This window comes from Pseudopodoces humilis, chromosome 3, assembly GCF_049639895.1.
Source record: "Pseudopodoces humilis isolate 2021_Gansu_Grassland_sample_001 chromosome 3, ASM4963989v1, whole genome shotgun sequence".
Lineage (NCBI taxonomy): Eukaryota > Metazoa > Chordata > Aves > Passeriformes > Paridae > Pseudopodoces > Pseudopodoces humilis.
Genome location: NC_142202.1, coordinates 80,173,270 through 80,192,025, shown reverse-complemented (window position 1 = coordinate 80,192,025; position 18,756 = coordinate 80,173,270). Strand labels below are relative to the sequence as shown.

Below are 18,756 nucleotides of genomic sequence, written 5' to 3'. Positions count from 1 at the left end.
TTACTTTGATCAAGGTGTTTATTGCATCTCAGAGGGCACACATGCACTGGGGTTTTTTGTTTTGTGGGTTTTTGTTTGGGAATTTTTTAACTGAAATACAAAGAAAAGCCATTTTGAAATTAACTTTTTATAGAACTTTCCCATTACAGTGTATGTTATCCCCACAGCAAATTCAGATACAACCACTTTTAATGGTACCATACATTGATTAAATAGTTCATTTGAAAGACTTTAGGTGAATATCTTTCCAACCCAATATGCTTTTACAGAGAACTGCCAAGCCACTTGTAACACTGATCAACAGTGACCTCATTGAAGAGTCAAGATCTTACACCAAGCCATCAGCAGAAACAGTATGAGAACAAATAAAAATTAAAGAAACACAGTATGTACAGTAAAGGGCATGGATCTCTGGATCAGAATTAAATCTAATCACCAATAGTACAAAAGCTACTCACAGCGCATTCGGGGCAATGAGAAAACACTATCCTAAGGCATACACAGGTAAGCACTAAATTAAGAGATGTACGGAAGAACTCAACAGAGATGAATAACATCACTTGTAATGTTTTGACTACAGATATACCAAAAAGTGCTCTCGTATTTGAAATCCCTTGATGCCAGCACAACTATGGTTGCTTTTTCCCAACTACATGGAGAGAAACTGACCCTTTACTTATTTTCAGTGCATTTAGCAAGAACTGATAAATATGCCAATTACAAATGCAAAAAATTAAACAATTAAAATAGGTTTAAAAATAAAACCAGCAATAAATATGGTATTTTTTCAGATATGATTTTTCATTCTTGGTAAATAATTGGAAAAGTATTTGTTATGGAAATTTTCCTTTATATTACTTTAAATTATTTTAACATATACAGTGCCACAAAAATAAAACATTTTTTTTCACGACAATTGAGATTCCTGTGACTGGAAAAAAAAAGTATTCTGCACAATTTCATAAGTATTTTCTTTACTATCTGGTATTATCACACACTGTTTTGTAACAGATAAAGGAGAAATTGAGTCCTAGGGAAACTTTGGGTGTCCTCAAAAAGTTATATACATTGAAACCTTCAAAAACCACAGACATTGCTCCAAATGGCTCACCAAACAACAGCTGCATAATCTGCCCCTGTGGGATAGGTTCAGAAAAGCACTAGAAGGCATCAGAAACATACATCCATTGTTTAAATTGTAAAACACAAATAACCCAAGTACACAAATTTCGAGAGAGTAGGGATAACAGCTAAGGTAGTACACATTCCTAATGTTCACTTTCACAGCTGTGCTACACGTTTCAGGAGGAAGAGAAAGTCTGAGTAAGCACTGGGTTTGGTACTGGTGGCTCACTGAGAAACTCTGAGCATCCATTTGTAGACTCCAAACTCATGTTTTTAGCATCCAGTCAGAAAAACCGCAGCTGTGGATATAGAAAAGTATTAGATGAAAACTGATAGAATGCATTATTACTAAAGCACTTTCTACAAAGAGCACCAAATCTGCTCATCTCTTCACACCTCAAAGGATTTGCTATCAGATTCTGGTGAAGTAGCAGTCTTCCCACAGCCAGTTATGAATCTCTCTATTATAAATACAAGTTGAAAGCAGTGAGTCCCAGCAGTGAGGGTGTCTCCACTCCTGGCTGTCTCTGCCAAGTGCCAGGTACACCTCCCTGGGGCAGGGATTTGGAGAAGGGTGAAGTGGGACTGGAAGATGCCTGCTAAGAGCAGCCTGAATCACTGCTGCCAGCTCCAGTGCAGAGTGGGCTCAGAACACATTTTAGAATTAAGCTCTAGGAAGGAAGAAAAGTGACTCATGAAGAAGGCTTTAAAGTTATGTAATGATTGTCCTCTCCTCACCTTACTCTAGGCACATTATTCTAGTCCTAATTGCAAAATGCGTACCTTATTTCTGCATTATTATTTTTTAATTGGCTTCAGTGTTTAATTCAATTTTATATTCCTACTTGGCCCTCCAGAACCATCAGAAAAATGTTTTGGCCTTTATTTCCTTCCATGCAGTATTTCTTTTTAGCTTCTCCTCTACTTTTCTTTGCATTTACTCCTCTGCTCTTCCCCATTGCTGCTCTACACAGTGCTGCTCAGGACCCCACAGCCTTAGCATTCAGAAAAGCAGTTCCTTGAAAAATTGCATGGCAGGGGAGAACATCAGCTGGCAGCAGTAAAGAGCTGCAAACAACCTTACCTTGATGACAAGAATACATAAGTTTTTCTCCTTTTGATACATTCATACCTATGATACCAAATGTGTTTCAACACCCACAAGACTGGAACAAACCTCTTTGGCACCATTTCCCCCCACCAGTATTTGTACCTTGTTATCATTCCATGTGTTTAAGTAACAATTTTGAGAAAAAAAACAAACATGAGTGTTGGACTGAATGGAAACATGGCAAAAATGGAAGTTATACAGTGAAGATACTTTTTTTTTGTTTGTTTTGCCAAAAGCAACTGTCAGGAAAAGTTATCTGTGAGTCAAGATTTCAGGCTAAAGATGAGAGTGTGGACAGAGAATTTGGTTTTCATTACAGTGCATGTTTCTATCTCTGCAGCTGTGATTTTATCTGTCAAATTCAACCTAAACAACATCTGTGTGCCAGACATGTACCGCAGTGTGACATGCTGGAGCAGACAGCCACAGAATACCTTATCGTTTACAAGAAATCCTTGATGTTAAGATCCGCTAATGGGTCCTTTGTTGGAGGTTTCTTGGGGCTCTGAGTAGCAGGAGTTGGGCTTGGAGAAAGCTGACAAGATGCCAGCCAGGAAGGCAGGAAAAAAACAAAGCAGACAAGAATACACAAGCATTAGATAGACATAGGCAGTTCTCACACAAGCACATTGCAAGCATATAAAGTTCTCATTTGTCCATGAGTTCAGTGTGGTGCCATTTTGCCCAAGCATTGTCTGGATTCCATCCTTACTACAGGGTTAACAATGTTTGGCAGATTTAATGGACAGGGCTATAGACACTGCAGATCCTAATTACCATAGCTTCAGATCACTCCCTCCCTGCAAGACAGAATAAACCCAGACAGAAGACACAATTGTTAGATGTTAAAAACCAAGGTTCAGAGCAAGCAGAGTGCATCCTGCAGAGTACAACTGAAAATCCCTGTGATTGGCAGTTAAGTACAAATAATTTTACATTGAAATAAGGGTCCAAAACAAACTGGAAACATGACTAGGTCATACTAGGTTCCTCCTTTGATAGGTGTAAAAATTGACAGTTACTCCATAGAAAACGTCAGTTTTGACGTTCCCCACATTTCTGACTATGGTGGTCAAATGATTCTCCCATTCCATCCTTATTCCTCCCCATTCCTATAACTCAGGGTACATGAGGTATTTTATATGTAGCCCTGACACCTTGATGACCACTCTTTACGAAAAAATTCTCTGTGTCCCATCATAGTATTCTTGGTAAGTTCAGAGATATTTGGAAGTGGGAAGAAAAGCAAGACTAAGTATATTCTTAGAGCGCTTTCAAGTTCTTTCCATTTCTACACAGAAAACCTTGACAAGGTTCATTGGGAATTTAGTTCCCTACTTTACAAGTGTATTTTGTTATATGTTAATTGCTTAGTATTTGCAAAACAAGGGAGGGAGCGTGGTTTCCAGGGTTACCAGTGAGATTTACAGCTGCAGCATCAACTTCCATCTCTCTCCTTACTTGAAAGGCAAGATGGACTTCTGGCTCACAAAAATCAAAACACTACAGCTAAATAATTTCCTGCCTCTCCTCTGGAAATTCTTTTTCAGTGTTATTACAAACCAAACTCTACTTGAAGTAATAGCCTGGGACAGGTGTTACAGCTTATTCTGCATCACCTGCTGAGTGTAGCTATAGTAAATTTTGGTAGGCTGTAAACAGAATAGCAATGCCTGAGAGTTCCACTTGGAGCTTTACTCAAACATCCCCCCAAAACCAGATCTTGGATGTAGTTTGCTGTAGGAGACTTTTCAAACCTGTTCCACTGGCCTCATACAAAGCAACTGAAAAAAAAAAATCCAGGTAGTTCATGTGATCTGCTGCAAGGCAGGCAGCTGATCCTTTACAACATCTTATTTACAGACCCAGAGCTAGAGATGAGCTGAGCTAATGCACCCACAGGAGCTGCTTTCTGGAGATGTGGAGAGCAGTTAAACATTCGTGTAGCAGTACAGCTCACCTGTACACCAGGGCCAGTGGCGGCTCCAAACGGGGGCCTCATCATCGGCTGCCCGTACATCACCGGCTGCTGGGGCATCATGGGCACCCCTGCACCTGCTGGGGGCTGCAAACCAACACCGAGTCAGCAGGGGCTGGCTGAGGGAAGGAGAGCAGTGTAGCAAAAGAAACTCACCATCCCAAATGCTGCTCCTGGCTGTGGGACAGGTGGAGTACCTCCTGCGGCAGGAACAGCACTTGCTGGAGGCACAGCTCCCGCCTAAAAAATAAATTAAAAAAAAGCAAAAAAAAAAGCAAAAAAAAAAAAAAAAAGCAAAAATCGAACAGCAACCATCTGGAAACCACACAGAGTTTCCAGCATTCTCAAAGCTGTTCTGGAAAGTGGGACTGTTATGCAGCACATATGCAGCCCCAAAACCACAATGCTTCAAAGAATGAGAGCTGAATGAGTCCTTATGCTCAGTTTTCTCCATAAGAAAGCAATGGTGACAGACTCCATTCTTTCTCTCCATGAACAGAGTCCATTTACTGACTACAACTCAAAATAGGCCCAAGAAAACACAGTTTTCCTCCCCTTTTACGAGTGTAAGAGAGCATCCCAGTTTCATAACAGCTTACACACTGTGGCACTTATTGTATCACTGTATTTTAGTTAAAGCTTAAGTAAATTGTAAAGCTAAAGGAAATAGCTGCTATAACTAGTTTACAGTGAAGAAGAAATAATTATACACCAAGATTCATCGACATTAAAGGCTAAGTTCACACAATTAAACCACATTCAGAACCATTACATACTAGGGACAGTTTAGTTTATTTTGCTATGATTTTCATTCATATGCTTGACTTGTTATGATTTTCATTCAAATAATAAAAGGCAAAGAAAAAGTTTATATTCCACTAGAATTCAGGAAGACAGAACTGTTAATTTTATAGTCTGACTGGATATACAGCACAAGAGCATCCCACAAGGCCATCCCACCTCGCTTATCTAGCGCAGCCTACACATTATCCCTTTTGGCTCCCTTCTCTGTAACTTCCCATGCACAGTCTCCTTACAGACTTGAAGGCATCTAAACCTTTCTTTTTCGCAGATATATATGCAATCCAAATTATTAACAACTCTGAAGAGAGGCAGAAAGCATTCAAGGGAGGGATGTAAAAATGGCAGTAGGATTTCATTACTGCTCTTGTATGGCCTAAGCATTCAGGCACAATTTCTCAAGATGTTACAGGAGCTGTATGGTCGTGCCTGTGCCTCCACATCCTTACCACCCACCCAGAGTCAGTAACATCCCGCAACACTTGGAGAGCAGCTAGCACACTCACAGTTCAAAGTAGAGTGTGTCTCTGGACACTTCTGTGAATGCTGCATGAGTGCCCTCGGTTGAGCTTTGCTTCCAGACTAAAATATGCCAGTTTCTTAAGAAGCTGGAGACAAGTCAAGATAACCTGTCCCAGATTCGTAAATCAAAACCACTGCATTTTCTGGCTAAGAATTTATGAACTCTGTTCCAGTCTGAAAGATTTCTGGGGAGCATTTCAGTTAAAAACTGTACTGTGCTAACACAGTCCCCCAAACTAAAACCAAGATCTGAACACTCAGGTATGAAAAGCAAGAAATTAAACCACACAGGTCAACGACATTAGATGCAGTGATCTGACTGCTTTTACAAGAACATATTGTAGCTCAACATCCAGCTAGGCAGATGCCAAGAAAATGGCCATACAAACTGAACCTTCTTTTGCCTCTAAGCAGTAGGTCATTGGAGGGAATGGGCTTTGATATGATTCTGCCGATTTTAATCCTGGATTTGAAAGATCAGAAGAAAGGGAAGAAGTGTCCAAAACTTAAGTGGGTCAACACTGACATGAAGAAAAGCTTTATTTTTGTCTTCATATTTATTTTGCCTGTAGACCTGGGTTTCTTTGATTTCAAAAAGTAGCTAAGGGCATGAGTTTTAAGAAATATACACAACACATATGTTTCATGAAATGCTATGAAAACTACCCAGATTCCCAGAAAAACTAGTTCCTTATCAGATGGTAAAATCAGTAAAAAATCAGACTGATGCTGCAGAAGCTTGAAGTTTCAGGCAGTACAAGTTATCAGGTAGTTCACATCCAAGTTAAGCAGCAAAGAGATCGTTTTCAAGGTTACAGCACAAAAATGGTTAATCACTACTGCCATACTCAACCCACTGGCTGAGAATTGTCTGCTGGACAGACAGTCCAAGAGGAGCCATGTTAGAAGCTTCTAGCTAATTTTAAGCCAGCAGTAGTAACTGTAGTGCAGATGAGGTGCTGTTAGTATCTTCATGTTTAGTAAGTGCAGTAAGAGATGAAAAGAAAAAAAAAAATTCACTTACACTGTACAGTATTGCCCAGCCTTTCTATCAAGAAAAAAATTTGATGTTACAACTAACACATTACTGAAGTACAGAGAATTAGTGTATCTTCCATAATGTTATGGAACATTCTGAGAGTCATGTTAACACCTGGCTGTGGCTGCATGGAACTGAACTGGCCACAGAACCCCTTCAGAATTCTTTCTTTCCTTTGCTAACCCAACCTTGTTCAAATGGAGGCTGTTTGGAACCTTGTGATACATTTGATGAGATGTATAACCCCTCTTCAGATTACTTTTTGTAGATTACTCCTGATCAAGCTGCTCATGTGCCAAGTTTAGATTTTTAGCTCAACTCGACCCTCTTCTCTCAAAATAAATGCTGTCTGATACTATTTACAGGGTAATCTTAACTTTTCCGACTGCTTTACCCTGCTAAATAAGCTACTCACTCCTGATCTAACATCAGTTACCTGATCAGTATGAATACTGCGCAGTCTTTTGATCTACTTCATTCAGTAAATCTTGAGGAAAACCTATTTATTTTCTTTCCTTATAGTTCATCAGCTTTGGATCAATACTGTTTTATTTTGGGCACATGACCTTGGCCTGATCCTGGGCAGACCTATGTGGCTAATCACACACTTAGAAATGCCCACAGGTATTAAATGTACAGGAAGGGAAATTTCTTGACACATATGCCAGTATATTTTTCATTCACTACTCGATGGTTTATTTATACCAGCTGTAAATCTGTTCTTAAAAAATGTGACTTGAAATACTCATATCATTTACACAGAAGCAAACTCTTCAGCCTCAGTAGAGTGGAACAGACCCTAGAGGTATGCTTGCACAGTCTCATCAAATATTGGAAGTCCAATACCAGTGTTATCTATGGATTAACCACCTACCAATGGACCACCTGGGACACCACCAGTTGACCATGTTGCAGGTGCTACTTTTGGCTGCCAGTTCGCTCCTCCTGTTAACTTTTTCTCTCCAGCATTCCACTGAAGGTCTCCCCTAACAGAGAGGGAGAGAGGCAGGCTATTATTTGCATACTTCCACAGTGGAAATGAAAACCAGTTGCAGCATACGTTATTATTAGACGTGCAGCTACATTAGCTTATGGTGTATGCAGTTATTAACAGAAAGATATACTTTTAGTGACACTCAGTTTCAAGGGCTGTTAGCAGTAGACACCAGAACACTCTAAGCTGAAGTCAGTTACATGATTATGGCCTTTGTGGTGAGAATTAAAGAGAAGTTTTACTTAGTATTGACTGAAGGTAAGATATTGCATATACCCTTGCAAAGTAGGAAGAGGGACTGCTACTGCCTATTCTACTGGGGCCAGGCAGGAGAGCTGCCTGCTAGATGTCTCTGAAAGGCCATTTCAGTGCTGGAAATCTTGCTCAGACAGCTGAAGAAGGAAAGCATTCAGTTCTGCAAAAAGTTGATAGATACAAGAGAAACAAATCATTCATAGAATAAAAGAAGGGCTGCTGCAAAACCAGGTTTTGTTAGTGGCTGCTCTACCCAGAATAAAATACACCATTTGAACAAAGTAGATCGAAGGAAACTACATTTTGGGGCTAAACCTCATGATGTGTTTGTACATATCCCTCCTATCGTCTCCACAGAGGCACAAAACATTTTGAAGTCGTGCATACAGAGGAAGACTCAGGGCAGAAGCAAGAAATTAGGTTAGGAGGATGCAAAAATAAATCCAATGCTGTAAGTATTTCTTTTTGCAAAAAGAAGCTTATCGCTGCATGGAATGAATCTCTTTTCTATTTTGGAAGTATTTCAATGCCTACACAATAAGTACATCCAGCATCTGTAAAAATATAACAAAACTATTACATATTAGCATAAATTACTGAGGGGAGCTGCACAAATAAATATTATCTGGACTATTTGTTCATTATAAACTGTTTGGAAATCAGCTATCCAACAGGAAGACAGTAATTTGCAGGGAAAAAAAAAATATTTCTAACACTCAGATGAAAGACAGCAAGTTCATAAACTGTATCAGGAACATTGAACCTTAATTATTCAGGGAGCCTGTACAGAAGAGAATACTTGCTTCAGAATTTTTCTGGACTGGGAGACTGGGGTATAGAACCAATTCATTATCTCTTAATAAACAGTGAAATAGATGTAGTGCTATACAGAAGAGGAGAAAACTTCCTTTTATCTTTAAGCACAGTTGAACTTACTTTTTAGAAGTAGTACCAGAAATTCCAAGATCTGAAAATTGTAAGCAAAAAAAGGAAATAAAAAAGAAGCCATATGTTCAGTAAATTGCAGCATGTCAAAGCAACAGCTTACATTTCATTGCACCTGGGCTTATCAAGAGCAAAGAAGTTTTGGCTGTCTTCGTTTGGACAGCAGAGGACTGGCTACATCTACCTATTCTTTAGAACAAACATCTAAAAACCTTGGAGATGTTTTTTGCACTTGAGAAAGTAATTTTTGCTTCATAAGCAAACCAAAGTAACTGTATTTAAGTCTACAAAATGTTAAGTTATTTAAGAGCACCAAACTATTTACCATGAATGACAACACTAGTTTCTGTTCCTCATTACACATATGGAAATAAAAAGCTGTATTCCACATACACATAAATGTATTGCCTGTAAGTTTTACACTGTTTTATCTGTTCTACCATACATGGAAATTCCAAATAGTTTCCTTAATTACCCTTTGGAAGAAGTCTTAAGTTAAATTTTGAAGAGTACACTTCTCACAGGACCAAAGTAAGTCCTGTAAGTCATAAACTTCTGTTTGATTTTCTCCTCCAAACTTGGATATAGCCGATGACTTGCAGAAGATGTTTGAAGGGATTAAGAGTCTTGCTAACTTCTAAGCACAGTATTTTCCCCCACATCTAACAGCCATGTCTGCATCATATGTATTTGTTGTGGTGTGCTTACATATACAAAGGGAGTATTCCTTTTATACAGCTCTCCAAAATACAGCTTCAGCAGGATTACACCTTAGCCTAGGTGGGCTTCCGTTAGATTTTTTGAGGGGGTTGCAGCTACTCATCTCTAATTACAAAGGCCTTTCCCTACTACAGGAAAGTGCTTACTTTAGTTTTGCATTTCAAGAAGATGTTTGGTAAGTTCTCTGCCTAAGAAAAGCTCTGTTCTTGAGTGCACACATCTCCTCACTGCAACTCTTTCTCTCATTAAACATGCAGTCAGCTATTTTTGTCCACCAGCTTTGCTGCTTAAACTGCCATCAGACACTTTGGACAATTTTCACCTTTCCATCTATTACAGAGGGGCACATCCATTTAGAGTCTGATGTGCCTCTGGCATGTACCTGGGACAGTCACACACTATGAATCATACCTACCAGACAAATGACATTATTTGACTCAAATCCTGGGCTCCAAGAAGGACAAACCCAGACTAAGTGAATCAGCTATCTGAACCAAGCCTTATTCCTGCTGATAGCTTCCCCAGTTTCCACAGCAGAACAGGAGGATACTGAAGCAAGCTTAAACAGACACCTATTTGGCTCCACGGAAAAGCAACACGCATGCCACACCACTTAAAACCAAAATTTGTCACTTACTGCCTACTAAGTTTGCAAGAGATGAATCAAGATCACTTCCAAGGCCTTTGCTTGCTGCTGCAGCAGGGACTGTTGCTGTGGCTGTAGGTGCTACAGGTTGACCAGAAGGAACCATAGTTGGCATAAGAAGATCACCTAAGCCATCAAACACTGGAAGTGAAAGAAAAGTGAGTTAGAACAGCAGCTGTGATCAAAAATGCACTGCCTGCTACTCTGCTGTTGCTCAACAAATACAGCACAGACAACCACATCACAAATCTTACCGAAACACCATTTGACATTAAAAGTAATGCCAACAAGGGCATGCATGTCATTTTACTAGACACTGAATGTACAGTAAATCTCAAAAAGCTTTACCAATGAAAACTAGTACGAGAAGACATGCCTAAAAGGGATTTAATTAGAGAGTTGAATCTACATAGATACAGCACCACTTCCACATGACACTATTTTTCTTACAACCATCCTTACAGAGATGTCAGATACACACACATTTGTCAGGAGATATTCATTTAAAGGTTTTTAAAATGAACATCTTGCTGCAAACACCAGTCAGAGTTACTGGGGCAAAGGCAGTCTTATACCTTGACATCTCACAGCAACAGGATTGGCAGTCTCTATTCACTTGCAAGCAGCGGGGAATTGGGAAAACCTACTAACATCTTAGGAGATCAGAAGGAACCAGAACCATCTACACAGACAGTGCTATTCTCCTTAGTCCAGTCATCTAACTCAGAAGTTCAGTTTTTTAGATCCCTTGAAGTCAAACTGCTTGGTACATCTCATGCCTGAGTTCTATCTTCTGATCTGTATTTCAGGTACATGCTAATGTTAAGTCAACAGGGAGGGATAGCATGTGCACTGGCAAGCAACCAAATAACCAAGCAGCAGTACTATTTCCATCTTTTTTTCTTGTACGGATGTAGAACTCACCAATTTTAAGTTTGTAGCAAGGACCCAGCATGAAAAATATAGAATGGAAGAGATGCAAACAAAATGATAGCAGTGATAAAAGTTTAAGCTTATAGTCAGGCAAAAAACTCTAGGCCAGTTTCTGTTGTGTGTACCCTCAGGTGCCATGCAGGCTCCAGAGCACCATCAGCAGCAGTGGCAAGATGACTTGCCTGTCTACTTGATTTACAGAGTAGTGCTTTCCTTGTGCAATTCCTGATTCATGCTATCAAGCACATGCAAGGATGATGTATACGCTAGTTTGGTTTTTACTGGCATGGTCAAAAATGCCAAAAAAATGGTTACAGAATACCAGTGGGTACAAATACCCAAAAATGGATACAGAAAGTTCTTGGGCACACACCAGCCTTATCACCACCCTGAGTCCTTCCAGTAAGAAAGAAAAAAGAGGTCACTGATATTGCTTGTACTCAGAGCCTTAATATGGTGTCATTAATTCATCTACCACACAGTATCCATGTGAAAATTAGAAAATTCACAGGATGTAACCCTGTGGCTCACCTGATGCATCAAATGAACTGCCAGTTGTTGGAGCTGTTGTCCCAAAAGCTGCATCAAAGTTAGGCTGTAGTAATCCAGTTTGAGCTGGAGTAACTGGGGATGGTGATGGAGAGGGAGCAATAAAAGAACCCCCAAAGCCTTTAAAAAAAACACATAAGAGAGGTGAGGACATTAGAGTCTGCCCTGTGTTTACCAAAACCTCAATCTGTAGAGGGCAGAATGATAAAGACAATTCTTACTAGACCGTTTTAAAATAAAGAACATTTCAGCAGCCTAGGTGAGCTTGCCTGTGTTTATTAGACTTACTTCAGTAAAATGGAACCAAGAAGCCCTTATAACCCAAATCCTAGCCCACAGCAAGTCTCATGCTCACAGTTGCTAACCCTGAATATGGAAAAATTCACTGGCATCAGAGATCTGCCCTCATCTCTCCATGGTCCGTTCTTGACACGAGCTTGTCATGGAATAATGTAGGTTGGAAGGGATCTCTGGGGGTCAGCCAGCCCCACACCTTGTTTAAAGTCAGTCTAATAAAATCAAGTTGCCCAGAGATTTGCCTTGGCACCTACAAGAGGAGATTTTACTGGCTTTATGGGTGGCCTGTTGTCATATCAGACCATTACAGTATTTAATGAGTTTCACACACACATTGCTGTTTTTCACTATCTTTGTGCACCTCCAAGAAGAGCCTGGCTAGTCTTCTCTGCATACTCCTGTGAGTTTAGATATCTCTAAGGATTCCCTTTGGCCCTCTCAAGGCTGAATGAGCCCAGTTCAGCCTCTCTGCACATGTCATATGCACAAGTCACCATCACTTTGTCTCTCCATGGAACTCACTCTGGTATGCCTTGATCCACATCAAGAGATTCTCTAATACATTCCAGACTACCCATGCCCAGCTGCATTCCCTATCTCCCTTCCAGCACATACTATGGTGGTTCCAGTTGCCCTAGTGCCAAAGCTTGTGATAGTGATGCTTTCTCCAGCTGCCTAAAAAAGTCTTCCTGCACTCGCCTCTTCTTGAGGAGGTGGTCTGCAGCAGATACCTGCTAAAACATGACTGATGCCAGATCATCAGCTGCCTAGGGCAAAGCTCCATGCATTCAACCACCTGCACAGAAGTACTAATCTCCACAGAACCAGACCAGAAGCAGGTTGACAGATCCAGGGATGACAAAGGTGGTTCACTGCAGCAATCCCTAAAGCACAGGAGCCATCTAAAGAGCCTGTCTCTCCATTTCCTGAGTGAGAACAAGGAGCCTGGCAGAAGGGTGTGATCCAATACCTATTAATAAGATTCTGTTTAGAAAGTTCTGTAACCTTTTGCAAAGCCCCATAAAGTGTCTGTTTTTCCAGCTACAGAAGAGACTGCTCCCCAGCTTCTGGTGAAAATTTGTTTAATGACTGACCTTAATTCCATAGCTTTTAGCCTTGCACAATTTAAGAGGAATACCTGGCAGAGAAGCCATAAAAATTCTTTAACAAACCAAGTTCCTAGTTGTCTAGAGATTTCACAAGATGCCAAGAAAGTCTGCAGAAACAGCGGCAACTGAGTTAGATGTGTTGTCTGGACACTCTCAACTGCTTGATTTTGGGGTTGCTTTTACACAGTCAAATAAGATGCTATTAAAGTACATACCAGGACACATAAGCACACAGTTTAATTGGATAGAAAGATCTAGAAGGGAAAATGGCTAGACTGTTGTATTTATCAGCATAGTTCTAGTTTTGTCTGTTGAAAGGCTTGGAGTAGGAAAACATTTCTTCCAAATTTCCTAAGCAAGCCAAGAGCAGGAACTTATTTGACAGCAGAACACTTAAGACAATTATGAGTAGTAAGTATACTCATAATGTTATGCATATAAACACTTAGTACCACCAAACACTCATAAACCATGAAGGACAAGCCTTCAGCCACCATACAAACTCCAGACACTCTTAAATTTAAAACTGAATTACACTGCAGGCTATACATCTGCCATTATCTAGAGTGAACAAATGCTTAGCAATATGCTGCAATGTTTATAGACTCCCTCCATCAGCCAAAAAAAAAAAAAAATCATCTACTTAGAGCCCTTTGGAATGTATATTCAAAGAACAAATAAAATAAATTTTAGAAAACATCATCTACTCACCCCAACTGCTTCAGGTCTGTTTGAGTATTTAGACTTAAAGCATCTCTTTTATAATTTACGTTTTGATTTAATGCAACTCATCACATTCAGTGAGCACATTGCTGAAGTTTAAAGCCATCTGGAGCACAGTTCCTACTTGCATTATTACAGTAGTTCCTACTTAGTTATGGATAACAACATAAAATATTTTATATTGTAATATTTGCATAAGCAGAATTAGCTTCTAGTCCAACAACCGCATTGCACCCAGTCTTCTGATAACACGTCACTGCAAAAGACTGTCATGTTCCAGAATCTATTAGTTAAAAAACTGATCTATGGCCTTAAGCCATCCATAAACTAATACAAAGACCTACTGAAGCAATATGAAAAAAAAAGGTAGTCTTCTACCTTAAAATCTGAAGCAGTCTGTCGTAAAGCTTTACAATGCATTTACACATTATGTCCCAATTTAAGAATCTGGCTTGCTGATTGAAAATAGATGTATATCTTATTGTTATCTTTATTATATATTATTATTATCAACTTCTTCCTTCCTGTTGCACAACTAGACAATGTCCACACTCTAAGCAGGTATTTGAAAATGTGGAGATAATTACCCACCAATTCTACAAACTGCGCTGGTTTTGGCTGGGGTAGCATTAACTTAAACCATGCCACAAATTCCTCTTTCAGAAACATGAGACAATTTAAGACAACTCTTCTACAAACCAGAAGTGCATGTGTTGGGATTTTGCTCTCTACAAACTTCAAACTGGAATGGGGATGAGTCACAGCTGTTTAGCACAATCACTACAATACATGGTATAGCACGAAATCTGTACACACAGAATTCAGCTGAAGCTGCTTATCCCTAGAGTGCAGACTAAAATAATAATTATTCAACCTTTGATACAGGGTGTAACAGTGATGCCACATTCAGCACAAGCAGAGACCTCATCTCACCCAGCAAAAGGAGAGGGTCTCTACCACTTCTCTGCCCTTGCACTCCGAAAAGCGTGCTTTTACTGTCCCACTCTCCTAGGCTAAATGCAAGACTGCTATCAAGTCAGTCATTCAAGCTAACATTTAAGCGTTCAATTTGCCCCAATTAAAGCAACCAAACTGAATTAACTCAAAGTTTAATTAGCAGTAAGGAACAAGAAGCACAGCCTGAAATATTGCTTAACTTTAGTACTGTTACAGACAACCAAAGAAACTTTATGCAGACACTCATACTCAGTGAACAGTACAGAAAAATAAGGCTTTGTGGGAGGTAGGAAAACAAAGAATATGGAAAGATCATCTAGGAAGATAGCTTGTACTTCAGTATATTGCCTCTATTAGAAGTTACTCTAGCTTTAATTAAAACATCTAAAGTACTAAGAAATCTTGTGAATAAGTATTTTATTTCACTATCTACACCCAAGGAACATAAAATATTTCAGACACCATTTCTGAGTATTGCTCTAAAATAACAAGTTTTTAGAAGTTCTTTATTACCAGCAAGTAGGTCTGCAGAAGCTGAGGAACTAGAAGCAGCCTGGGTTGTGGGCTGGGGTTCAGAAGCACTACTTCCAAAAGCATCTAAAGGGAATTCCAGAAAGCATCAAGAAAAAGTGAGGAGTTCAATATTAAATACATCAATTCATCGCTTATCGTAAACAAAAGATGACGAAATAACCACTTCATACATCAGAAGAAGAAAATGAAACTGCCTGGCCATCCTTATTGCATAGCAGTACCATGGATGCAAAGTTCAGGTGGAAAAAAAGGATGTACAACAAACCAGCACTTGAAAAAATCTCTTTTATTTGGGCCTCTTCTCAGATACAAATCACAGCATTCAAGACAACAGAGGTTTGGAGATGAATGCATTAGCTGAAAGACTGGAGTAATTCCAGCCAGAAGCCAGTGGCTCACATGAAATCATTTCAGAGGAATATCTCACTAATGCCTGAAATCCACTGCTTCTAAGCACCATTTCTGTTCTTCAACATGCTTATGGTTGGTTGTGCATCCTAATTTCCACCTTGTCAAATCCTGTGATTCAGATATACCCAGTTTGAGACAAGTCACCCTCAAAACTTCAGCTGCTTTGAGAAACGGAACTGAGAGAAAACAGCATGACCATGGAGATTGGCAAAGAAGAAAAAGGACAGAGGAGAATTTCACTGGACATCTGAGGGAGAGCCACACATGCACTGACTGGGGACAGAATGGCAAATGTCAGGACAACAGAACGACTGACAGCTTATTTGCAGTTCGTTATGGTGCAGTTTTAAGAACCAGACATGCCAGACTCAGCTCTTAAGGCCACACAAAAAAGTTGTGAGAGGGGGAAACCCGCAGCTTTAGCAAAGCGCAAAGGTAATTGAAATGAAGTGATTCAACTCTGAAGTGGTGAGGAAATAAAAAATACCCACCACCAAATAGGTCAATCACACCTGAAGAATCCACCTTTGCTGGAGAGGCAGTGGGTAGAGGAGAGGGGGCTGCAAATGCATCCACTGCAGTAAGCATAGGATAAATAATATTTAGTATCAGCAAGACAAAAATGATAGCTAAATATTTCAAAGCCACATGGGCTCCAACAGATAGAACCACAGGTTTGGTAAATTTGGGTAATAGTCTCCAGAACTGCAAACACAAAGTGTTACATTTCTCACACAGCAACTGAAAACCACAGTACTTTAAAGAAAACATTACTTATTGAGCATTTTCTTATGCTTAGAGGAGGATTTCCTCTCTCAATAGCCACATCACTTACTTACTGAACTTCAGCGTCAGACACCTCATGATTTGCATCTTCAGCAAGTGCACATCTTGTGACCAAAGCAGCAAACCCAAAACTTAATATTTCTTGATATTTCAGTTTAAAGATGTAAACTGGCAGTTAGTTAATTTTTTTTTAACTTTTGGAAAAAAAAATTCAAACCCAGGAAGTCTGTGGAATGGCCTGTGAAAACAAGCACTCACCAGATAAAAGATCACCAGTGAGAGAACTCTCAGGCACAGGAGAAGCTCCAGGTTGTGGAGATGAAAATGTATCTTCCAGAAATAAAAGAAAAAACGAGAAGTAAGTATCACTGAAATCAGTTTACACCATTGCACAGCCTCAAAGCAGCAGAGTATTGGAAGAATTCTCTCTTTTACCTGTACCAAAGAGATCTATGCTAGGAGTAGCATCTGGTTTAGGTGCTGCAGGTGCATCAGGAGCAGACTCAAATAAATCTAAGGCCAAGAACATAACACATCTTTAACTCGTTTTTGAAAGGCAGGACTGAAAAAAGAAGTTTCCAATTTTGCACATCATATTTGAAATTAATAGGCTCTCTGGTCTGAAAGCCTAGCACACAACACGCATGCAACAACGAATTGTTCATTTGGTACTCCTGACAGATCAATCCACCAGAATCAAAGAGTTAAAAACAAAATTACCACCAAATATATCTAGAGCAGGAGGAGCGGAGGTGGTGGCGGTAGCAGAAGTGGTGGCAGTAGTGGTGGTAGTGGCAGTAGCTGTAGTAGCAGTAGCAGCAGCAGCAACAGCAGCAGCTGGAGAAGGAGTTGTTGCAGGAACTGGAGTGGCTGCACTAGTTGTAGGGGTAACTACAGGAACAGCAGTCTCTGTTGGCTTCATAGCAAAGAGGTCCAGCTCAGGAGCAGCCTCTGCACTACCTTCGGATGGGGCAAAGGGGTCTTGTAAAAAGGAGAGGGGAAATATATGTGTATGCATACTTAGGATCAGTGAGGGAGGAAGTCAAGAACAAAGCAACTATAGGCAATGCACATACTGCAAATACACTCACGCACACAGAGGAGGTCGCTCTAACATCTAGCTTACTTATCCAGACATGTTACTTAAGTTTTTCTACAACAAAGGCTGTCTGAAAGGCTGAGTAGTCTAGTTACTAGAGGGCAAAACTTTCAAAGGCTCTTTGACGAGGCCAAAGAACCAAATATGACAAAGGACTATCCAGGCTACTGCTTACAACTCAGCACTGATAGAACTGTTCATTAGCACTACCAAATAAACACAAAGTCACTGGGACTCGGAAACAGGCAGTTTCATTAGGCATGCTCTTCAGTTTAAGGTTTGTTTTTACCAATTCCAAACGCTATGAAATTTTCAGAAAAAACACACTGCCATGTAGTTTAAACAACAAAAAAACCCAAACAAAAACCAGCAAAACAAGAGACTATCTAATGACATAAAACCCACCATTTCCTGAACATGCATCAAGAGCTGCTGCTACGGGGGTTGGGGTAGCTGGTGCTGCTGCCCCTTCAGCTGCTGCAGGGGCTTCCCCAGGAGAAGCTGCAAAGGCATCTTGGGTGCAGTTTAGGAACGGAAATTAAAAAAAAAAGAATAAAGAGAAGAAAAATATAGGAAAAGAACCAAGTTAAATTGCATAGGTAGATCCCCTTATACAACATGAATGTAATTACTCCAACAGCAAGACAACTCATGCAGCGCAAAACGCTTTGTCTCTCCCCCAACCCCACACAAGCAGGTTCTAGAAAGGGTTTGCAGATGGAGCTTCTAGGGTTGCTCACAATAAGCACAGTGAGTGTAAAAGAAGGCATTATTCTCATTGTATAAGGGTTCAGAGCAGCATGCTCATGTACTACCCAAAATCAAGTAATTAACAAAATTAACTTAAGAGCAGATATTACCAACTTGCATGCTCAAAGCCTGTATTACATGTGATCAATCTGCAACTGTGAGTTTACTTGCATAGTGCTTTTCACTGCTATGAATAACAATCCAATTACTCTGGTAGATATCTGCATCTACCATTTCTAGTCTTTGAGCCAAGTCAGTCATGCAACATCTGAAAAATTGAACTTACTTGTTTCTTAACAGTATTCCAACTGGATCTTTCTGAAGCCATAACCTGATGCATAGGTTATATTTACTCAGCTTGCTTCAAACAGATCAAGATTGTTCATTTTAAGCGATGGTTGGTGAGCCATAACCTGTCTGTCCTTTTAGGATCACTTCTAGGCCAACCAGCCAAGTTAGGGAAAGCAACTAG

General features: G+C 39.9%; 1 protein-coding gene across 23 annotated transcripts in view; it reads right to left on the bottom strand.

Annotated features, from left to right (window-relative positions):
• Positions 1–18,756, bottom strand: part of SNAP91 (synaptosome associated protein 91) — a 63,423-nt gene continuing 44,667 nt past the window's right edge. For 2 of the 23 annotated variants that reach the window (XM_088053603.1, XM_088053606.1), the window contains 13 exons: positions 16,871–16,948; positions 16,694–16,765; positions 16,141–16,224; positions 15,218–15,301; positions 11,601–11,738; positions 10,128–10,277; positions 8,762–8,792; positions 7,451–7,562; positions 6,562–6,585; positions 4,371–4,454; positions 4,197–4,301; positions 2,671–2,771; positions 1–1,424 (listed from right to left, as the gene is read on the bottom strand). In XM_088053603.1, coding sequence (XP_087909729.1) covers positions 2,679–2,771; positions 4,197–4,301; positions 4,371–4,454; positions 6,562–6,585; positions 7,451–7,562; positions 8,762–8,792; positions 10,128–10,277; positions 11,601–11,738; positions 15,218–15,301; positions 16,141–16,224; positions 16,694–16,765; positions 16,871–16,948 — 1,055 coding nt within the window. In that variant the 3' untranslated portion in view covers positions 1–1,424; positions 2,671–2,678. Of the gene's footprint in view, positions 1,425–2,670; positions 2,772–4,196; positions 4,302–4,370; positions 4,455–6,561; positions 6,586–7,450; positions 7,563–8,761; positions 8,793–10,127; positions 10,278–11,600; positions 11,739–15,217; positions 15,302–16,140; positions 16,225–16,693; positions 16,766–16,870; positions 16,949–17,155; positions 17,417–17,939; positions 18,048–18,756 lie in introns of all 23 variants that reach the window. The other 21 variants (XM_088053586.1, XM_088053587.1, XM_088053588.1 and 18 more) reach the window with 21 other exon arrangements.